Source organism: Athene noctua, chromosome 17 (genome assembly GCF_965140245.1).
Source record: "Athene noctua chromosome 17, bAthNoc1.hap1.1, whole genome shotgun sequence".
In the NCBI taxonomy this organism is placed as follows: Eukaryota; Metazoa; Chordata; class Aves; order Strigiformes; family Strigidae; genus Athene; species Athene noctua.
In genome coordinates this window covers 5650185-5670972 of record NC_134053.1, presented here as the reverse complement: position 1 = coordinate 5670972, position 20788 = coordinate 5650185, and the positions used below count along the sequence as shown (strand labels likewise).

General features: G+C 42.1%; 2 protein-coding genes across 3 annotated transcripts in view; one reads left to right on the top strand and one right to left on the bottom strand.

The window, feature by feature from the left end:
* The window catches only part of GLT1D1 (glycosyltransferase 1 domain containing 1), a 59772-nt gene extending 57579 nt beyond the window's left edge, over positions 1-2193 (bottom strand). For both annotated transcript variants that reach the window (XM_074921507.1, XM_074921508.1), the window contains exon 1: positions 1734-2193. In XM_074921507.1, the coding sequence (XP_074777608.1) occupies positions 1734-1801 (68 nt within the window). In that variant the 5' untranslated portion in view covers positions 1802-2193. The remainder of the gene's footprint in view (positions 1-1733) is intronic.
* A 3995-nt stretch (positions 2194-6188) lies between these two features.
* The window catches only part of SLC15A4 (solute carrier family 15 member 4), a 30630-nt gene continuing 16030 nt past the window's right edge, over positions 6189-20788 (top strand). Inside the window, exons 1-4 of the mRNA XM_074921501.1 lie at positions 6189-6812; positions 14987-15282; positions 16132-16300; positions 17321-17398. Coding sequence (XP_074777602.1) covers positions 6243-6812; positions 14987-15282; positions 16132-16300; positions 17321-17398 — 1113 coding nt within the window. The 5' untranslated portion in view covers positions 6189-6242. The remainder of the gene's footprint in view (positions 6813-14986; positions 15283-16131; positions 16301-17320; positions 17399-20788) is intronic.

Here is a 20788-nt window from a genome sequence, read left to right as displayed (position 1 = left end):
ATGTAAAACCTGTTTTCCATCTCTGAATGGCTCCACAGTTTAAATGTTTGTCTGGCTTTCCTCAAAATTCAAGTGGATGATGAAGGTAAGTAAACTTGTAAAGGCAGAAGAAATAATCTTATGGAGGAAGAATGAGCATTCTCCTCTTCATCTGAGCATGATGCCCCCAAGAATAACTAGTTTTGTATTATGCAATGAGAGCAAAGGTAAGAGGTGAAAGGAAATTCAGAATGCCATACAAGCCACCACACATAAACTCTGTGCTGACACGTACAGGTATAAAAATGTGTCATAAACATAAGAACAGATTTGTTTTATCTCAATATTTTATTAATAACTATTGTTCTAAAAATACAGAAAACTTCATCTTTCTCTGGTTTTTATGGTCCATATCTTCAATGCCTGGGTGGCTGACATGAGACAGAAGGTATGTTCGACCACTATCTTACAGAGTACTAAAAGCCCTGCACAAATCTAAGACGGAACTTGGTATGACACTACTACTGTGAAAACCTAAACAATGTCAGGGGACTATTTCTACTCATAACATTTAAAGTGCAATAATACGCAGATTAAGGTTGGGGAAAACTTGTAATAGCAGAAGGCTATCCTAAGAAACTCATCCTAAGAAAAATAACTTTTAAGGATGACTCTTTGCCAGGTAAGAAGTAACCAAATCCTTATTTCAGGCCTCAAGAAGCCAAAACCATTCAAAAATGGTCTCATTTTTATGGTGACTTTCTATTTTTTTACATAAACGAAGCTCACATGCACAGCAAGGCCCTCAGAAATTACGTCAGCCGCATCCTTTTTCCCCAGGCCAAAGTTAAATGGGGACATTAAGAATATTTATGCAGTTCTGTTAGTCCAACCAGTTCCAAAGCACTGCAGATTCACGTCCACAATCCCCATGAGAGCCGCGCGTGGAATCCCCACAGCGAGGCCACTACCTGGAGGAGCTCTGGCACAGCGGCTGCTCTAGGTCGGCTCCCGCACAGACCCTTATCTCGGAGCTGCCAGAGCCCACTGCTCTTGCGTTGGCTTCTCTTCTCCCTGTGGGTATCTCCCGCGGCGGGCAGCCCTCAGGAAACCACCAACCCCCCTGTGCAGGGGCTCTGCGGGGCGGCTGGCGAGGGACCGCTGCTCCTGGCCGCCCAGCCGGGCTCACCCTGTGCCACCAAACTGCCCTGAGGAGAAAGGTCTCTGCGAAAGGTCTCTGCTTTGGGGGTTGGTGGCTTTTTTTTTTTTTTTTTTTTTTTTTTTTCGGAGGGAATCCCTCTGCTGCCCCTCTCCCTTACCCCCCTGTAGTACGGACACAGGGGGACGCGATGCCCAGACAGAGCCGCAGCGGGGCCCTGACCCACGGCCCGCAGGCCCCGGGCTCCCCGGCAAGCGGCGGATCCCCCCCCCCGCCCGCCGCCAGCCCCGGGGCTCGGCCGCCGGCCCCTCGCCCGCCATCCACGCGGCGGAGCGGGGCGCACACCGCCTCCGTGCGCCAGCGGCGGCAGCGAATGGCGGCCGGGCCCCGCCGCCCCCGGCCCCAGCCCCGGCCCCCGCCGCGGAGCCCGTCTGCCCGCCGGGGAGGGCTGCGGCGGCCTCGGCGTGAGGCGAGGGGGGGGGCGGCCCCGCCTCCCTGCCGGTGAGAGGGGAGCGGCGGCGGGGATGCCCCGGGGGAACGCGGCAGGCGGCGGGGATGCTCTCGCATCGCATCGCGGGGCGGGGGGGGCACTTACTGTATCCTGGCCGCGGTGGTCGCGTTGCCGGTCTGCGCCCTGGTACACGCCAGCAAGAGCAGCCTCATAGCGGCCCCTCCTGTCCGCCCGGGCGGCAGCCACCGCCCTGAGGGGCCGCGCCGCGGCCGCCGCCTCCTTCACCTGCCGGCGGCCCGGGCGCGGCCCCGCGGCCTCCCGGAAACCGCGCGGAGGAGCGGGAGTGGCGCCCGCCGCCGCCCCGGGGCTCCGGGCCCCCCGCGAAGCCGCGTCCCGTGGCTCCCAGCCACCCGCCAGGGCTGAGCGCGGCCCCCGGGGTGACGGGACCCGTCTGGGGAGGGGACGGTCGCGCCAGGTGTCCCTGGTCAGAGGGCACCTGAGTCCAGAGCCAAGCTCCCGCCAGCGCCAATGGGTTTGGGTCTCTTGCCCCCGCCTCCTCCGTTGGTACAGCTTTTCATTAAACGGTCACAGAGATGACCTGCTGCAAGCCTTAAACTGTTGGCCGTGCGAGGGACCTCCTGAGGAGAACATCAGGGGAAGGTTGTATCAGCTGCTGTCCCCTGAAGCAGCTCCTCAGCCACACCACAGTCACCACGTGTCTCTCAGGATGAAAGTGGTTCATAGTCAGTGCAGGAGTGAAGAAAAAAACTAATTGTGGATCAGATGCCAGCAACCAGAAAGGCCAGAGGAATGTGCTAGTCCAAAGAACAAGGCAACAGGACGGTCAAAGACCACACTAAACGTCAGGAAGGCCATATGAGGAACCGGAGCCAAAGGTGGCTAAAACCAGGGGAAAGCTCATGAAGAACCTTAGCTTCTGCAGCATCAGGCCAAACCCAGAGTTACAAGAAAGCAAGGAGGAGAAAAATGAAGAGCCCAAACCCAGGGCGAAGGAAACTGTGTCCCAAACTATCAAGGCAGTCTACAGGATAAACCCCAATTACAGTCAGAAACACAGTGATCAGCTAAAATCGGATGGGTGGGGCTGCAGCACTGAGAGGCCAGATTAGAGATTCTGCTGGGACATTGATAGGGGTCGGGTGCCTGACTGTAGATATCCACGGCCTTGAGTTCAACATTTTGCAAAAACATGGAGAATGCATGCAGGACATTTGCAGCCGTAAGACATATGAGAAGGAGGGTTTGATCTACCAGAAAACTCTTTTTTTTGCTTGTATGCTTATAACCTGGTCTGGTTCCCTGATGTAATTCACCACAGGGCCACAGGATGCTTGTGTTTCCCCAAGGCTGTAGAAGCCAGGGAAGGGTGGGCTCCAAACTGTTTATTGTGGCTTAAATTACTCTGCAGGTCTCAACGTCAGGGGGAGTAAAATATGCCACATAAAGAGAAAGGTTCTTAAATGTAATAACTTTTAAAATAGGAGCTCTTCAAGTAACTTGCGTAGATCTCTGAGGATGACGGGTATTCAGGAATTGAGGGTTTAGAAGTGATAAAAGATATATATTGGACTGTGTTCTGGCAAACTAAGTGTTTTGGTACACTGGCTCATGTTTTACTCATGGATATTCATGCTGCAGAGTTATGTTCAACTATGCATCTTACCGAGTTATCACTTAGAAATAATTCAGCACAACACTGCAGACCATTTTAAACTCCACCCAAACCAAAAAAGATGGGTACAACTTGGAAGAGCCACAAATCCTGCATGAACGCTAAAAATAGAATAAATGCTAATTTAAGGAATCTTTTCATCAGCATTTTAGAAAGCGTTTCTGGCATGAAATCCCAGCCCCACTGAAATTTAGAGGGCTTTTGTCAATCCAGCCAGGATTCCAGCTTTGAAGTTAGTTTCACTGTAAGTGAAACTAATACGAAGCGCATTTGGGCTACTGAGGGCACTTACCACCCTCAAATCTAGCACCAGCCACCCCTGTTAGTCACTGCTGCCCGATTTCAGTCTAACAGACAGACTGCATGAAGTTAATGCAGCTGCATTTCACCTTCTGACACATTGCTACTCTTATACATTCCCAGCAGACCCTCCTTCTGGTTTCAAGATCTCCTACACACAACAGAGCTCTTCCAGCTGCACTGCGCCAAGAAAGGTTGGCAGTGTGTGTGCCAACCAAGGAACACACCTTTCCTTCTTTCTGCAGTCCTGTACCTAAACCAGCCTATGTAACACAAAACAGGGACATTTCCTAGTTGCATGGCCTAAACCAGAAGGTGTGATGATGCTCAGAAAGTCATCTTTTGGGTTAAAAGGAAGCTGTGGTTTTGAGATCTGCATGAGATACCTAATTACAAATGGCTTGGCCATGGTAACTTTTCACCACTGCTAGCTCTAAAACCAGACAATAGCTATCCAGCACATTTAGTGTGTAACACAAAAAAGACAAAAATGCAAACATCAAAGTAAGACAAGGCCTGCTCCATGAGACAAATGAGGAAACTTAACCAGTCATCTGAGAAATAAGAATGAAATAAACATTCAAAGAGGTCTTAACATTTTATGACTATTTATGGTAACTCTGGTTTTTATGCTATATAGGCCTCGACTGAAAAAATTAAAAATCTGCAAGTCTTTGCAGCATTGTGTCTTCAAAGATACGTATATGCACTAATGTATCACTGTATACACATATATGCATTCATTGTATTCAAAGAAAGGGTCATGGATGTATCTTAATGAAGTTTTAAATATACTGTAGCTAAGTATCTTGTTTGGAGGAAAATTAAAAAACACCTTCCTGAAGCTGCTATACTTCCAGAGAGAATGTTCAGGTTACTGCAGTAGCTTTAAAATGTTAGTGAAAGTACCTACTTCTCAACACCTGAATATTTAAATAACATTTTATAAAGTGCATTTCAAATACTATTCAGCATTGCAAGGTGTTTGTAACAGTTGTTGGGTAGGCCAATATAAAAATCTCACCCCATTCACAAAGGTGAATTATGAAGGGTCTAAAATGTGGTATCTGCATATATTAAAACACACAATAATGCAGTGTGCTTAATTACTTTGTAGTCTGTAGCAAGTATTACTAGGCCCCTTAGAAAATGTAATCACAATTGACATGATTACTATATTAAGCTGGGCAAAGCCAAAATGTAATTTTTTAAATTACAGAATCAGTCATGTTACAGTAGTTCACAAAAAAGAGATCTCTGTACAGCTAGTTGCAATTTCCTCATTGTCCTTTGTCATGAAATTTAACTAGTTAAGAGAGCAAATATAGTTAATGAGTCATTTTTATGGCATATGTTATTTACAAAGGCCCATCATTAAATGAATATATTTACTTTTATAAGCATTGCTTGCTCAATTACCAACGCTGTTCCAAAAATTTGAAGTCATTCCTAGATGTTGGGTGTAACTATGATGTCAGCCAATTTACCTTTTCATTGAAAGCACACAACCAGAAGTATCTTTCCTACTTTGTTCTGGCAAAAAATATGACTTTAAGATGTGCTGTTGAAGACGGTTACGTTTATTTCCACAGTCTTTACCTCAACGTACATGATGGTGGAACAAAAGAACGTCTTAGGGCTCTAATCTTGCAACCACTAAGGTGTATGTTCTCATTTTAATCACGCACTTTGCTCCATTCAAATCAGCCTTCATGCTCTGCATGTACTTATGACGTGTTCTTACTGCAGAAACATCTCAGACAAAGTTGGCTTCGGAGGTACAACACAGCCAGCGGGTGCTCTCCCATCCTGCTGGGCCAGTCGTCGGGGTGCAGCTCCCAGCGGGATTTACCACAGCCTAACACGGACCAAAAAAACCCAAAAACCAAACAACAAACGAAAACCAAAAAGCAATTTACAAATTAGATTCACGGTTTTTCTGCAGGATGACCATTTTACGGGGACAATCCTCGCTTTTGCTTTTCCAACTGAGAAGCGAAGTAGGGGAACAAGCCGCATTTTAACTTGGCTGTCATTGTTCTCGCTACATAAACCTAAGGAGAAAATGAGAGCTCTCGTGGAAGCCAGTACTGAATCTGTGTCGATAATAGTCGCACAGCTCCACTTAATGCCTAAAATATAATTCCCAGCCTGAACCAACGCACGAAGTAACCATCAAATCCATTTTCTCTGCTTGCAGCCTCCCCCCCCCGCCTGGCAGCCTAAAGAAAGCGGCGAGGCAAAACCTGGGGGAGAGCTGCCGCCTCCCTTGCCCGCTGAAGCTCCGCACACGCGGCGGGGTAACGCAGCCCCGGCCCGGCGGAGCCCAGCCCCGCCGCGGAGCAGACGCCCGGCGCCCCGCTCGGCCCGGCCGGGCCCCGGCCGGGCCCCTCCCGCGCCGCCCCCCCCCCCCGCCGCTTCCGGCCCGCCATGTCCCGCCCCCTCTGGCCCCGCCCCGTCTCGCCTCGGACGCCTCTTCCTGCAGCCCCGCCATCCACGTGACGGTGCTGCCGGCGGAGCGACGGCGCCCTCAGCCAATGGCGGCGTGCCTGTCCGCTGTGGGCGGGCCGCGCCGGGCCCCGCCGCGCGACGGCGGCGAAGTTTCCTCAGGCCGGGAAGCGCGGCGGGTCCGCGGCGGGGGTGGGTCGGGCGGCGCCGACATGGAGGAGGCCGAACCGAGCGAGCGGAGCCCCTTGCTGAGCAGCGGGGAGCGCGGGCGGGCGGCGAGCGGCGCTTTCCACGGGCGGCGGTTGGCCTGCGCCGCCGTGCTGCTGGCCGAGCTGCTGGAGCGAGTGGCCTTCTACGGCATCACCTCCAACCTGGTGCTCTTCCTCAACGGGCCTCCCTACGGCTGGGAGGGTGCCCAGGCCAGCCAGGCCCTGCTGCTCTTCATGGGCATCACCTACCTGGTGTCGCCTTTCGGCGGCTGGTTGGCTGATGCCCTCCTGGGCAAGTTTGGCACCATCCTGCTCAGCATGGCACTCTACCTGCTGGGCATGCTGGCCTTCCCCGTCATCGCCGCGCCGCACACCCGCCAGGGCCTCTGCGGGGACATCCCCTTGTTCCCCGTAGAGAACTGCTCCTCTCCGGCGGTCAACGCCACCGTGGCGCCTTGCTCCCAGGTGGGAGCCACCCGCTACTGCGCCACCGCCACCTTCGTCGGACTGGTCCTCGTGGGGCTGGGCGTCGGGTCGGTCAAGGCCAACATCACCCCTTTTGGGGCGGACCAGGTCAAGTATTTTTTGGCAGCTGTCGAATTGTTTTGTGGGTGCTGATCTGAGCCAGGGGATGGCTGTCAGGAGTCAGTCAGTCAGTCATGCAGAGGGGCCTGCCTTGGTGCGACGGACAGCGCGCCTACTGATTCGCATCTCTGTGGGTGTTAAGTCTCAGAGGGAATAAGATCTTCCAGCTTTGTTCCCTGTGTAATGCAAGATGTTAAGTTGTACCCTGTTAGATATAATTCTGATGTCTATGTGGTGTCTGATCTCTTATGGCCCTTGGTTTCCTGGTATCCCTGCCTTCTGTGTGGTACCTGATTCAGCTAAGCCATCACCATCTTGAGGAGTTGGAATACTTAATGGCCATTAAGTGGATTCTTAATTATTCTCTTTGTGGAATTTGTACCCAGTTAATTTAACCTTAGAAAGCTCATCAGGTAAAATACCTGATACACATTTTAGCTTTGGCAAGGATAGCATGGGCCTTCAAGGGCAGTGGTCAGAGGCCTTTATAATCCTGTTGTAAATGAAGGATAGAGAACAAACAGTTTTTTATGCTTTAGGTATTCCCTGTGTACTGCACTGTGCCCTTGAGTGATATTTTTGTGCAGGCTAACGTTGTGCCAGATGACGGGTGGGAAGGTGCTCTGAACATGGTAAACGTATTACCTGTGCTGTTCTAATAACGACACGTCCTGTCAAATGACCTTACTCAGATCCACTTCAGTGATATCATTCATTGGATCATCACTGCAGAACCAAGGGGCTTTACAGAACGTATCTGAGAGACAGCTCGTAGTTCAGTATCAACTGAAATGAGATGTTGCATGTATTTTTTTTACCTTATGCTAAGGTAATACGCTGACTGTGGACGTTGAAGTATAATTTCTACTTTACATATTGAGAATTTCAGATGCTTAGATACGGAGTAGCTTTTCTAAACAAACTGTTCTTGATGTCAAAGCAAGGAAGATAGCTCTGATCCAGTTGCATGTCTGTTTACTGGCCCATTGAGTTCTGGTTAGAGCAGGTTTCAGAAATGCCATGAAATTCATTTTGAGAGGTAGGATCTACCACAATATCTTTGCCAAACATACCTCTGTTCTCTGTTCAGCAGTTTACATTTGTCATTCTTTGGCATTTCATGTATTATAAATTCTGGACTTCTGGGTGAAAGGCAGTAGATAAATGTAAAACATTATTATAGCATAGGATTGTGTGTCCCCTGTGTATTGGTTCTGTTTAAGCCAGCATGAGCCTATCAAGTGAAATAGCTTTAATATGACTTTATCTTGTAAGGTGTTTTTCAAAACTGACTGCTTATCCCCAGAACACTTTATGAACATTAAATATAAGAGATAAATAACGGTAGGAGCAGAGCAAAGGAAGAGCCATTGCCAATGGAAGTGTAGCTGTTGTAGCTGGATTTTTTTAAAGGCTTTCCCCCCAGGATTTCACAGAAAGCAATTTTTGGCTAGGTTTGCAGATAATTCACAGTGATTTATGTGGGGTGAAGCAAAAGAAATACTCCTTTCTGGTTCATAATAATCAGTAGAGCTCTGCCGAGGACTGAATTTTTCCCGTTCTCTTTTTCTGGCCTACCTATTGTTAAATATATTACAGCACACCACTTAACCTTGTTGTGCAGTTTTGGGCCCTCTTGGGTGCCTTCTCCCTGCATAGAAATGTAGCAAACTGCTGGGTAGATAGATATGTATTGCTGGGAATAAAGTCTGTCTCCCAGAGTCACATTCTTGGGAGGCCAGAATACAATGCAAACATGTTTTGGCTGGGTGTGTGCTGATAGGATTTGTCCTCTTTCCCTTAAATACCAAAGGAAAATATCAATTGTGTAACATGTACTTCAGCTGACATGAACCACCTTTCAGATATTGTTAATTACGTTTCATTGCAGATCTCTTAAAAATTACCATGTAAATCCTTCAGTTTTAACATATGATGTATAATTTGGGTGGCGAGCCCAAATACAATGAAGATTTTTTTTTTTTTTTTTTATTAGAATAATCACTTTGTGGAAAATTAGAAACTAAATCCCAATACTTATTTTCCTCTGAAGTTAAAAAGATGTATTTTTTTAGTTTCTGTTAAATGGATACTTTTAGGAGTGCTGTTACAAGTGACTAAGTAGACTTAGTATAGAGTAACTTTTGCCAGTCAACAGGAAAAAAAGGTAATGCAACCTAGGTATAGACTATATATAATATATATAAGGTATAAATAAGAGCTGTTTTTCTGAAAGTTGCAGATTGATCCATCATACAGGTCTAAATCTGAACTGATGGTTCTCAGAATAGTGGTTATAATCATGTGATATGTATAACCTGGCACTTTCCAGTTCCCCTTTTAAGTGCGAGTGTTTTGCTGTCACTTCCTGTTCTATGTAGCAGTTGTGACTTTCTGTAGTTAGGAAACAATATGACTATCCCTCATTATTGTGAAAGCTGGTTTAGCTCCAGCATTGAAGCCAACATTAGTAGTAGACTGCTGATCTAGTATCAGCTATAATAATTGTTCTAATTATAGATGAATCTGTTCGGGGGTTAGGGTGATTAGAGGTGCTAGTTTTAACCCACGCTGTATCTTATTTCTCAATTGCCATCATAGTAGTTGAAACTATCAGTCCATAACCTGCCAAAAATCTTCTAGCTTTGCTAAAACCATTATTGCTGCAGTAGCATCACCAGAGGCAGGACACCACTGGAAATAGCTGATTTAAAGATGTCTTTATAGTGTTTTTCAACCTTTATTTATTTGTAGAACTTAAGATTTTCCAGCCTCTGGGGAAGAATGGGGACCGTGTATAAAGAACCGAAGGTCACTAAGTGCAGGTTGCTTTTTGTTGTTGTTGAACTGTCTAAGATTGCAGATAACAGTTTGAAAACTGAAGTTGTGGCATTCACATGGGCAGTAGTAATTTGTTTCCTACAGAAACAGAATAGATATGACACTAGTGAGAGGAAGCAGACTTTAAAGGTGGACTGGCCAAATTTTAGCATAAAAATTTGAAATTATGTAGCAGCTGACTAGTACTGTTACTGAGAGCTCTGTTACTGACCTCTCTCCAGATGTTCTCAAAGAATAACTGGTGTCTGCAGTGATGGATTAGAAGGTCAGAATTTTGTAAGAGTAAACTTGACTGCAGAACACTGTTGTCATTGCTCTTTCTTTTGTAGGCTAAGGGCAAGGGCAAGCTTCTACATTTTCATCCTTGCTCTGTTTTGTGGCTGCTCACATAATTGGCTGGGATAAGTTTGGGGGTTTTTGTTACATTTGTCACTTGTGACTGTCAGTTGAATACAGGAACAAATGAAAACTGCTAATGTCAGTAACTTTTAAATAATCTTTTTATGTGAGTCAAATAGGAGGTCATAGCTTTGGATCTGTCATGATGTGAAGAGGGAGAGAGAGAAGATTATGACATACTGGATCTTTGAAATGTTGAGGTTTAGGGAATACTTGAGATCATTAGCAGGTGATGTCAGAAATCAGATGTCACAGCAGAATGGTAGGCACCAGATAGGCAGTAGCTGCAGCAAAAATGAGAAATCCTGTGGTTAACCATTTCTTTGGAACTGACATAGCTGTAGAGAGCTGGGAAATTACTTCGTGACAAAGCAAAGAACCTAAACATGGGAACTATGGAGAAGCAATGATGCTTCTATAGATTCCTGTCTCTTTACATAAAAATCAGGAAAATCTAACAGAATCTTAATATTTGAGCTGTGTAGTATTTTTGGTTTCAAGCTGTACAAGCTGCTCTGGTTAGTACTTGGATCATTTCATAAGAAAGCTGGCATTGAAAAATCCAGGGGAGGGATAATTCAGCAAGTGATCATCTTTCTTCTAAGTCAGAATGAGGTCTCAGTATTAACCTCAGGGACAGCTGTGCTATGGAAGGTGCTGTCGGTCAGGTATTTGTAGTGACTTTCCATCAGGTGTTGTAACTAAAGATCTAGTTAGTCTTTCTCTCCTTTATTTTAGTGCATTTAAAATTTTGTTCTGATTGTAAGATGTTAACCTTATATCCTAAATGAGTTTAGAGTATTGCAGTGCAGAGTTATACAGCTGATGTCTCCAACGATTACACAGTTCCTGTAACATAGTGTTCCAGGCACCCAGAATTCTTTATCATGATAACTGTGGTCATAGTTGCATCTCATCTGACCATAATCAATCTGATAAGTGTTATGTATTAGAAATTCTGATTTTGAGAACTATTCCTTTACTATTTTGAAATGCAGTACCTTGTAGGTCCCAGTTGTAAAACTCAGAATGTCCCTGTGCTTTTCTTTCTGCATTTGAATTAATTATATGTAAAGGATAGTTATCATGTATATCAAGAAAACACCTCTTGGACTGTAGAAAAATCAAATGTTACGTTAGATTTTCTTTTTCAAAAGTTATGTTCGATGTCTTGAAAGTAGGAAGATTATTTTATTTCCTCTTTAGAGGCCCACCTGAATGCAGGCAGCATTGACTTGTGGCCAATGTCTGACAAAGCAGCTGTGGAGAGAATGCTTAGAATTGCTCATTTCCTTCATTTCTTTGTGGGTGGGGTTTTTTTGGTGGAGTGTTTTTGTTTAGTTCTTGGGGAGTGATGGGAGGGTTTGGGGTTTTTTAAATTGAAATTTGCCCTGTGGTTTAAAAGAGGAAAATTTAGGGCAGTTGGGATGCTCCTTGTACAGTAGGCCATTCTGTGTTTTTATTGAAGCAGAAGCACTACTGGATTGTTCCCTAGTGTTCCTGGAGAATGATGGGCTACCCCATGTAGTTGGGAGAAAAACTGTGTGTAAGGTTTGAGGAATGCGGGGTAGTGAACTGGAGACTCAGGACTGGATGTTAGGTAGTGGGAGTTGATCTGTGTAAGTGACAGCTGTCCAACACTGGTAAATTCTGTGGAAAATGTCTGAATCTGAGCTCACTTGTGAAACAATGAGTTATCTAGAGCAAATAGATCGTGTGTATTAGATACTGGCTAATGTTCATTGAGTCAGGACACCTTTGCAACAGTTTTACTACAGTGTTTTTGCTCAGTGATGGGATGCCTTGCACTCTCTCCACGGCATTTTGCTGACATTGTTTGCATTTTCCTGTTGTAAGTAAAACATGGTAAATGCAAGAAGCTGACCTTTTTCATACCTTTTAGGCACTACTACCGTTTTTAAGCTGTTTTGTTGTGATGGGGACAAAATCTTTTAAACATACCTATTTTGACTTTCAGTGCAGGGATGTGGAACCCTTAGCTCGCGGGACAGATTTGATCCAGGATCCACATGGTATTTGTGCCATTTATGTGCATCATCTTCCTGCTGCAGTTGCTGGTAGGATGTTAAAAATATAATGAAGCCGGTGGTGGTGGTACCACAAGGAGAGTGCTGCTGTGCTTGAGCACAGATGAAATTGAGCAGCGGAAGTGATAAATTTTTCTTTCTGCTTGGGTGATTGAAAGTAATGCAAGCATAAGGGGAAAAAACAAGAATTCCTGCAGTTTTGTGAAAAATACTTGTCCCTGATAAAAATAAAATAATAAAATTCTAACATGGTTTTCTTCTTCTTGGTCCCAAATTAAAATGTAGCGTCCGCTTATGAAGAGAATAAACCAATCTCTTTTGTGCTGTCAAATAATAGCTAGCAGGGGAAACTGAGTAGCCTGCTGTAAATGTAATATAGCTAATATTTTGGGCAGCTGATGTGATGTTTGAAAGGAGCTACAAGGTTTGCCGTTTAACTACCGTGTTTTCTGGTTTTGATAAGACATCTTCATAATTCTTCCAGTTTGACAAGATATCCATCCACCAGCTAGTTCAGTGTGATTTTTATTAAGTTATTAATGTTTATCAGTAAAATGCCATAGTGGCATTTCAGACACGGCAGTAATGTGATTTTTAGGGTGTTTTTCTGTTTCCTCGTACTTTGATGAGGAAGTGGAAAATGTGTTATTTTTATTGTAAGTCTGTGGTGTGTCTGTCCCTTGAGCGCTACATTCCTTTTTGGTCACTCTGTTTCAAAAAGGATACAGGAGGTGGAGTGGGAAGGGCCACAGACATGGTCAGTAGTTCCCATGAAAGGCATCGTGGAACAGTCTACAACTTCCTGTCTCTGAAAAGGCAGCTAGAAGGAAGATGTGGCAGCGGTTTGTGGAAATAATGGTCAAGGGGAGAGAGGCAGAAGTGGACCAGGGATGCGATAAAGCTCAGCTGTCTTCTGTTGTTTCCTGGAACTAGGTAAAATGAGTGAGGTTAATACAGGGCAGGTTCAAAACAGGCAAATGGAGGTGGTTCTTCCCACTGTGTAATTAGCTGGGGAGCTCTTTGCCACAGGCTATTATGGATTCTAAAAGCTGACCTGGGTTCAGAGGCAGGCTGGGCAAGTTCATGGAAGCAAGATCTTCTGCATTTATTAAGTAGATAGAAACCATCCTTGTTTCAGGAAGTTTCTCAGAGCTGATGGTTCAAGGCTGGGATAATACTTGATAGGAGCATCATGTTGTACTTGCCCTGTTCTTACCTGTATCAAAGTTTGCTTTCATCTCCCAGCTTTTCTTTGCATAGACATAAGCAAGGTCATTTGTAAGAGGGAGGATGGGAAGTTATCTTCCTTGCAGAAATTATAAGAGAACTAAGACTTTATGATGAAGAAATGGAAACTTCATAAAATAGATTGCTAACTCTTTGCATAAGTTGGAGCACTGTGCTTCCGAAGTAATTGTTTGCTAATATCCTGTTGCCATTTGGGGTTTAGAAGGAGTTTCTAGCTTCATACACTACTGCAGGGGATGACTGATAAAATTAGGAAATGAGTACCAAGTTGAAACTGGAGAGAATTTCTTGGGTATAGGCTCCAGGATTGTGTTTGACATGCTAACAGACCTACCTGTATGCCTAACAATGCTATTAACTATGCGTAGGAGTAGGTGCCTTCATATTTCTCGTTAGGCGTGGTTAAATGATATAGATGGGTTTGTGCACCACTGAGAAACTTGAAGCTTTAAATCAGAACCGACGACATCAAAAACTTATTTCAAGACATAGCTTGCTTTTCATATTGCCAACTAAACAGGGATCTTTGGAAGAGCTGGCAAATGAGGAAGGAAAACTTGCAGTTAGAAATCAAAAACAACTGACTCAGCAAGACTGGTGCATGGCACTGACTTGCTAGTCACTGTTAATGGCTTTTCAGTCATAAAACAGTGACAAATAGGGTATTATGAATTCTTCTACAGACTAGTTGATCTTTTTAATGAATTTTAAATTTTAACTTGCATAATTTCTCTCACATCACATCTTATGAGTGATGCTGGGTCCCTGTGACATAATTACAAAACATGGGGTGACTTATGATAGGTAATACAGAATAAAGAGTGATGCTGAAAACTGTACAGGATAATTCTGTAAACCAGGGATGTCTTTACTTTCACTGGAGAGATATTGAGAGCTACAAGCAGAAAAATAGCGCTATGAGCAGTGCTAACTTAATAGAGGGATAAATGTTTACTGGGGCCATGTCATACCTCAGGGAACCCAAATTTAATTTTTAAATTTTTTTTTGTAAAGGTCAGAATAGCAATTCTTCAGTTTATGTTCTGATGAGAGGCATTAGCACTGTGTTAAAATTTACATTTATGTTTTAATTACCAAGTAGTCATTTGAGGCTTAGTAAATGGAGTATGGTTAACTGTTACGTCTATACAGTTGGAGGAAGCAATTGTTGAAATAATACTAATATAAGAATTTTTAGTTAGCTTAACTTTTTTTAACTAATTATTAAATTAGTTTTATTTAATTATTATTAATTTAATTATTTTAAAAATAATTATTTTATCTTCTGTAGATTATGGGACAGTAATCAGAGTGAGCTTTGTGTAAATGACCAAATGAGAGACAGTGCAGTAGAAATAATAACGGCCTCTATGGGGAAGCTATGTAGTTTAGTATTGTATGGCATTTCTATCCCTGTGCTGAACTTCTAGAAGGTCACTGGTGTAATGGGGTAGCTCAGTAAGGGGTCATTTCATCAAATACCATGGTAAGCCCAGAACACTTAAATCATTTCAGTATGATGCTAAATTATACCTCAACTCTTCAGTGCATTGAACTTGATTGAATTCTAATAAACAGGCTTCATTTTCTTCAGAAATTAAATGACTTGGTTTTGATCTTTTCCAGGTCAAAGATCGGGGTCCGGAAGCCACAAGAAGATTTTTTAATTGGTTTTATTGGAGCATTAATTTGGGAGCTATTCTCTCTCTGGGAGGCATTGCATACATTCAACAGAATGTGAGCTTTGTTATTGGATATAGTATCCCAACAGTTTGCATTGGGATTTCATTCATGGTTTTCTTATGCGGTCAGAGTTTCTTCATCACAAAACCACCCGATGGTAGTGCCTTCACAGACATGTTCAAAATTCTCGCGTATTCTTGTTGCTCAAGAAAGAGAGATGTGGAACATTCAACTAATAGGTTTGTAATGAGCTCTTTTGTATGGTCTGAATTCAGTGAATTGGCCTAAGAGTTGGAAGTAGTTAGTTAAAACTAGCCAGCAGTAAGTCACACTAGGGAATACACTGAAATACGTAGTTTTGCTTTGAGAACTGGATCTGGAAAACTGGAGTCCTGGAGATATTTTCTGGGAGTTCAGGGATGAGAGAGGCACATTTTGAGATCACTGGATCTCCATGCTGCAAGATCAAGTTTGCTGTTTTTAATTGAATGCTGTCTTGCCAGTTCAGATTCTGAAAGATTCTGATGTGACCTAAGTATGCTGCTTTTAAGCATTAGTTAACTTTCTTCTCTGCTTAGATATGATATGGGATGCCTTCTGATTTGAAAAACAGTCATCTCCATTTAATGTTGTAAGCGGCTTGATGGGCAGCCAAAATGTTTACTGGCTTTTTGCTTTCCAAATGGTTACTCCACTCTTAAGAGATGCCCATGGAATGCTGGTGGCTGAATTTAGTTACTGATGATAAGAGATGTCAGGTGCCTCCTCTGCAATGGCCTTTCATGTATTCAGATTGGAAAACAGTTCGAAGAATTAGAATAACCTGTATTTTGTGATGTTGTTTCTTAAGTTCTGTGTATTGCAGTGCCAATTATTTATCTGTGGTGGAGGGTGGATGGGAAATAAGGGAACCTTTATGATGGAAATTTTCAGCTTGTGCTTTCACCTGCTGACAGTCCATTCTGGCCTAGCTGTTTTGCTGTAACTTTGGAAACGCATGAACTTTTTATAATGAAGTGTCACAAGATTGCAAGTTATGTCATTTTTTTGTTGTTGCTTAACTAAATGTTTCAAATTCTTTTCAAAAGCGAAGGCCAAGGAGTACTTCAGCAACCTCGCAAGCAAAGCCTCTTTGAAACGGCCAAGCTGTCTCGTGGGGGCCCATTCAGAGAAGATAAAGTAGAAGATGTGAAAGCTCTCGTCAAAATTATCCCTGTGTTTTTGGCTTTAATACCTTACTGGACAGTGTATTTTCAAGTGAGTAGTTACAGATGGATACATTTTTATTTTACATATCTAAACCCCATAATTTTTAATTTAAGGGCCATAAGTTCCTCTTCTCCCAGTTGCATTTGAAAGTCTTGAGGCACTAGCATTAAGTTGCAGTTCTGAGTCTGTGTTATAAATCTAACTCCGGTCTGAAAAGTACCCCCCAGAGCAGTTACCTGGAGGGGAACACACAAAACCTTTTGAGGGCAAACTGTTCTAAAAGGTTTACTTACAGTCAGTGTTCTACAGCTGTGATTCTAAAGAAGACAGGTATTGAAGAGGACTTTTCAGAACGCTGGTATTGACAGTTTGACTTGTTTAATACCCATGTATTTAGTAATGTTAACTGCTTGTCTTTCACACATCTGGGATTGCATCTCAGGAATTATTTTAATAATATTATATTAGCAAAAATCATGCTGCGTGATGGTAGCTGCTTCTGAATTTTTTTATTTGATAGATAAAATTGTTGTGGAAAGCTGTATTAGTTCACCAGCATGACAAACTATCTAATTTTGTATTTTTCTGGGGGCTCTTTCATAAATATGAAACTTACCCTGAAGTTGAGAGATGAAAAACGGCTACTAAAATAATATTTTGACTTAATAATAAAAAAGAAAATAAAATCATTTAAAATGATAGCTAAAACTAACAGTTGTAGAGATTAACATACCTTAATTATTGTGCTCTGGGTAAGAAGTCTAGATTTCATTTTAATTAATTCCTTTCTGGTTCTTCTGTCTCAGTGGGATGAATTAGGATAGCAAATATGTTTTGGGGGAAAACTAAGCAGAAATTGCTTTTAAAGTCATGTGAATGATTCTTTGTGATTTTAGTAAATGTGAATATAAGGATTTAAAAAGTCTTGCAATGTTCTAACAAGAATTCTTTTTGTTTTGGTATATTAGCACTTCTGGTATAATCTTTGTTAATTATTATAAATGTAAAAATATCTTGCTCTCACTACTCTTTCTCCAAGTAATCTCAACTCATCTTTCCTAATGCTAGATGCAGACAACATACGTATTGCAAAGTCTCCACCTGAAAATTCCTGAAATATCAAATGACACCAACTCTATTCATACGGTAAGCAGGGCAAAACAAGTGAAAAGTATGTTTTCTTCAGTTGAAATGCAAACCAGGTAAGTATTGCACAAAAATTCCATGAATTGACAAAGGGGAATTCCATAATGACAAAGGGGAATGGATGGCCACAGACATTGGGCTTTCAGAAGCATGACACACAGTGCAGAGATTTTGGCATATGGAGTTCAGAGTGTCCTGTTCTGAATGTACTCGGGTAACTTTCACTGCTTTAATTAAGAATGTCTTTATCCTTCAGTGGACAAAGTATGATCTTTGAAGAAGCCTTACAAATCTATATTCCCTAAGTTTTCAAGTTGTAAGTAGTACAGAAGCATTCCTACAAACTCAGCAGGAATATCCATACTTAACTGAAACATTAATATTTGCAAATTTGGAATCTGAGATACATTTGTAACTTTATACTGCTTAATCAATATTCACTTTACCTTGAATCAGTTTAGCGTATTGATGAAGTTGTTCAATCAATATTTTTTTCAAGAAAGGCTGGCATCCCATGATTCCAGAAATGGTACTGAGAAGTAAAAACAAAAAGTATGAATGGAAGTGATTAACAGGCTTACTAAATGTTCTTTTAAAATTAAGTTTCTTCTGTTTTAGTTAAAATTAATAGCAATAAGACAGAATGGCTTCAGTCTTTTTTTACAGATCAAAAATACAAAATGTTTGTACTTAATTTTTCTTTGAACTCGCTTGAAAACTCAGCTGCTTCTGAATCACAGCTGAAGGCTTCATGGAAGTTAGTGATACTGGCTAAGTAAGACTTGCAAATCTACCAAATGCTAGTTACTTTTACACAGTTAAAAACACTAAAGAGTAGTCTCTGACTTTTTCAGTTCAATGCATGCCATCAACAAAAGAATCTAAAGGGAATTTCCTCAACTGAGTTCTCAGTTTGTGAGGGGGTTTTTCTGCATAGCTTTTGGGCATGGAAGGCTATGGCCACTTTCAGTTCAAGGTTCAGTTTTTTGGTGTTTGAATTGCATGTTCATTTAAAAATAAGGTATTTTCTTACTTAAAAATTCTAATTAGTCTGAGGCTTCTATTTTAGTTGCATCAATTTTAATTGTGGACTACATTTAAGGCGGGGTTTTTTTAGGGTGTAGTTACTCCTGCTTTAGGACAGGTTAGTACAGTTACATTTTGATATGTAACAGATTTTGCTTATTTCATTGAGCTTTCCACATTATTGCTGGGGAATCAGGATTTTTCTGTTACTATGAACCACGTGACTGTCTTGTTAGAACATTGTCACTGTTGGACTAGAGAAGCGGATTAGCTTTCTTCTAACAAAATGCACACAAGACTTCAGAGTTCCATTGTCAGTCTGAATATTAAAAATAAAAATATTGTCAGTCTGAATATTTATTGTGTAGAAATGAACATGGAGCTTTGGTTAACAAACTGATCTTTTCTTGTCACGTTTTTGGGTGTTAGAATTGTTTTCAAGTTGTAAGTAGAGCATTATGTTTAATTAAATTAGTTTGAAAAATTAATGGCTTTCATTGCTTTTGCTAAAAAGATTTTAAAATACCACTTATGCCATGTAGCCACTTCTTCTAACTTAAAAGTGTGACTTTAAAAGTTAATTACCTGGTTTTAGCGTTTACTTAAAGTATGCAGAATTTGAGGCAAGGATAATGGAACAATGATCCTAGTCTGTCCTGTTAATTTTAGATAATGATTTTCTATCTTGCATAACTGTGACTGGCTCCTTTTTCTGCAGCACATCAGTTGTGGTGTTGTTTTATTTTGAAATACATTGCTGTGATTGAACAGCATTAACAGCATAAATCAAAAAAGTTAATTTAATTTTTGTTATCTTCCTTGGTACGTGGTCCACCTGAAGGATGCTGACCCACAATCTACATTATGTAGGTGGTATATTTGAAAGTGATTCTGACTAGTTTCGTTTCTCCAAATGGAAGTGATTTGAGGTAATTAAGAGAAGGAGCAGTAATACAACGTTTTACATGAGCAGCATTGTACCTTATCAGGTCTAGGTCTTCCTTAAGCTTTTTTAGGCACCTCTGCCCAGTGCTAATAAAGATATATTTCTGCTTGGTATGAAAAGAATGAAATATGTGTATGCCCTTTCAATTTGCAGGCTCCTGATAGAGTAGAAAATGGAAAAGCATATATTTTAAACAAAAAAAACCCCAAGTGATTGATCATACGAAATACAGCAGTGCCAGAGGCATTTGGTATTTTTCTTCTTCCTTATCAGATTCAGCAATGATAAAAAATTCCTACATCCTTGACTCTAATTACACAAATTAGTGTTTGTACAAACCGTTAACACAGTTGCTGGTGTGATATTTGAGGCAAACAAAAGGGTGAATGGGAAAGGGAAGTAAACTGACAGTTTTAAAGTTTTGCTAAATATTCCAAAACGAGCAAGAATTTGACTAACTCAGCAGAATTCACTGTGCATTTTTCAACGTATGTGAAGATTGCTAAACAATGTATGTGACCTTATATATCAAACTGCTGAACATTTTTATATTGCCAAACCAGCTTATTATTTCATTTTCAAATCCATGATCTTGAAATGCCTGAGAAAGGTTAAAGAGAGATCGGGATAAATTCAGTTTTACCAACATCATCATCATCATAACTTCTTGGGGTTGGTGAACCAGAAAGCATTTGCCTGGGTTCTTTGGAGAACTGACAAATGTAATGCAGAGCAAGAAAACAATAGTATTTTTAATGACTGTTGTTACAACAGGTCTGCATGCAGAGAGCACTGAAAATGTTCCACATACATACGCTAATGCTAGTTGGAGATTTTGACAAAGCTGAATGTGGACACGGCTTGATGCCAGTTAAAGACTTGATGCTCTTGGTGCAAACTCTTGTCAGAGTGCCAACTCCTGCTTAGGTTTTGACGAACTAAAGGTTCACGTTTTGCTAACTCTTGTTTTTGCAGTGTGTCATCATCTCAGCCATACTGGAGTGATAACAGCAGTCAGTGAAACAGGGTTCTCATCTGCAGTGAGAGATGCATGCCCACACTGTGTTAGAGGCTTGGGGGTTTGAGGTACTTGCAGTGGTTGAGATTTGCAGGGAATCTAGTTGTCCTCCTCTGTTACCGTGGCTGTAGCTTTAGACTCTCACAGGGCCCTTGGTCATCCTGGATCATGTCTAGAAAAATACTCAGCTATTCTAACCTTGAGTCACCACACACAACTGAAACAGTTTAGTATCAAAACCTCAATCTGCATCAGAAACACAGATCATAGTACAGTATGACACTGTTCTAAATGCAATTTTAAAAAATATCCCCAAGCCATAACATTTTTATAAATCTTCCTGTACTGTCTTAGTGTGTTAGCTCAGAACACATGCTAAATATTATTAGGCTTGGTAGAA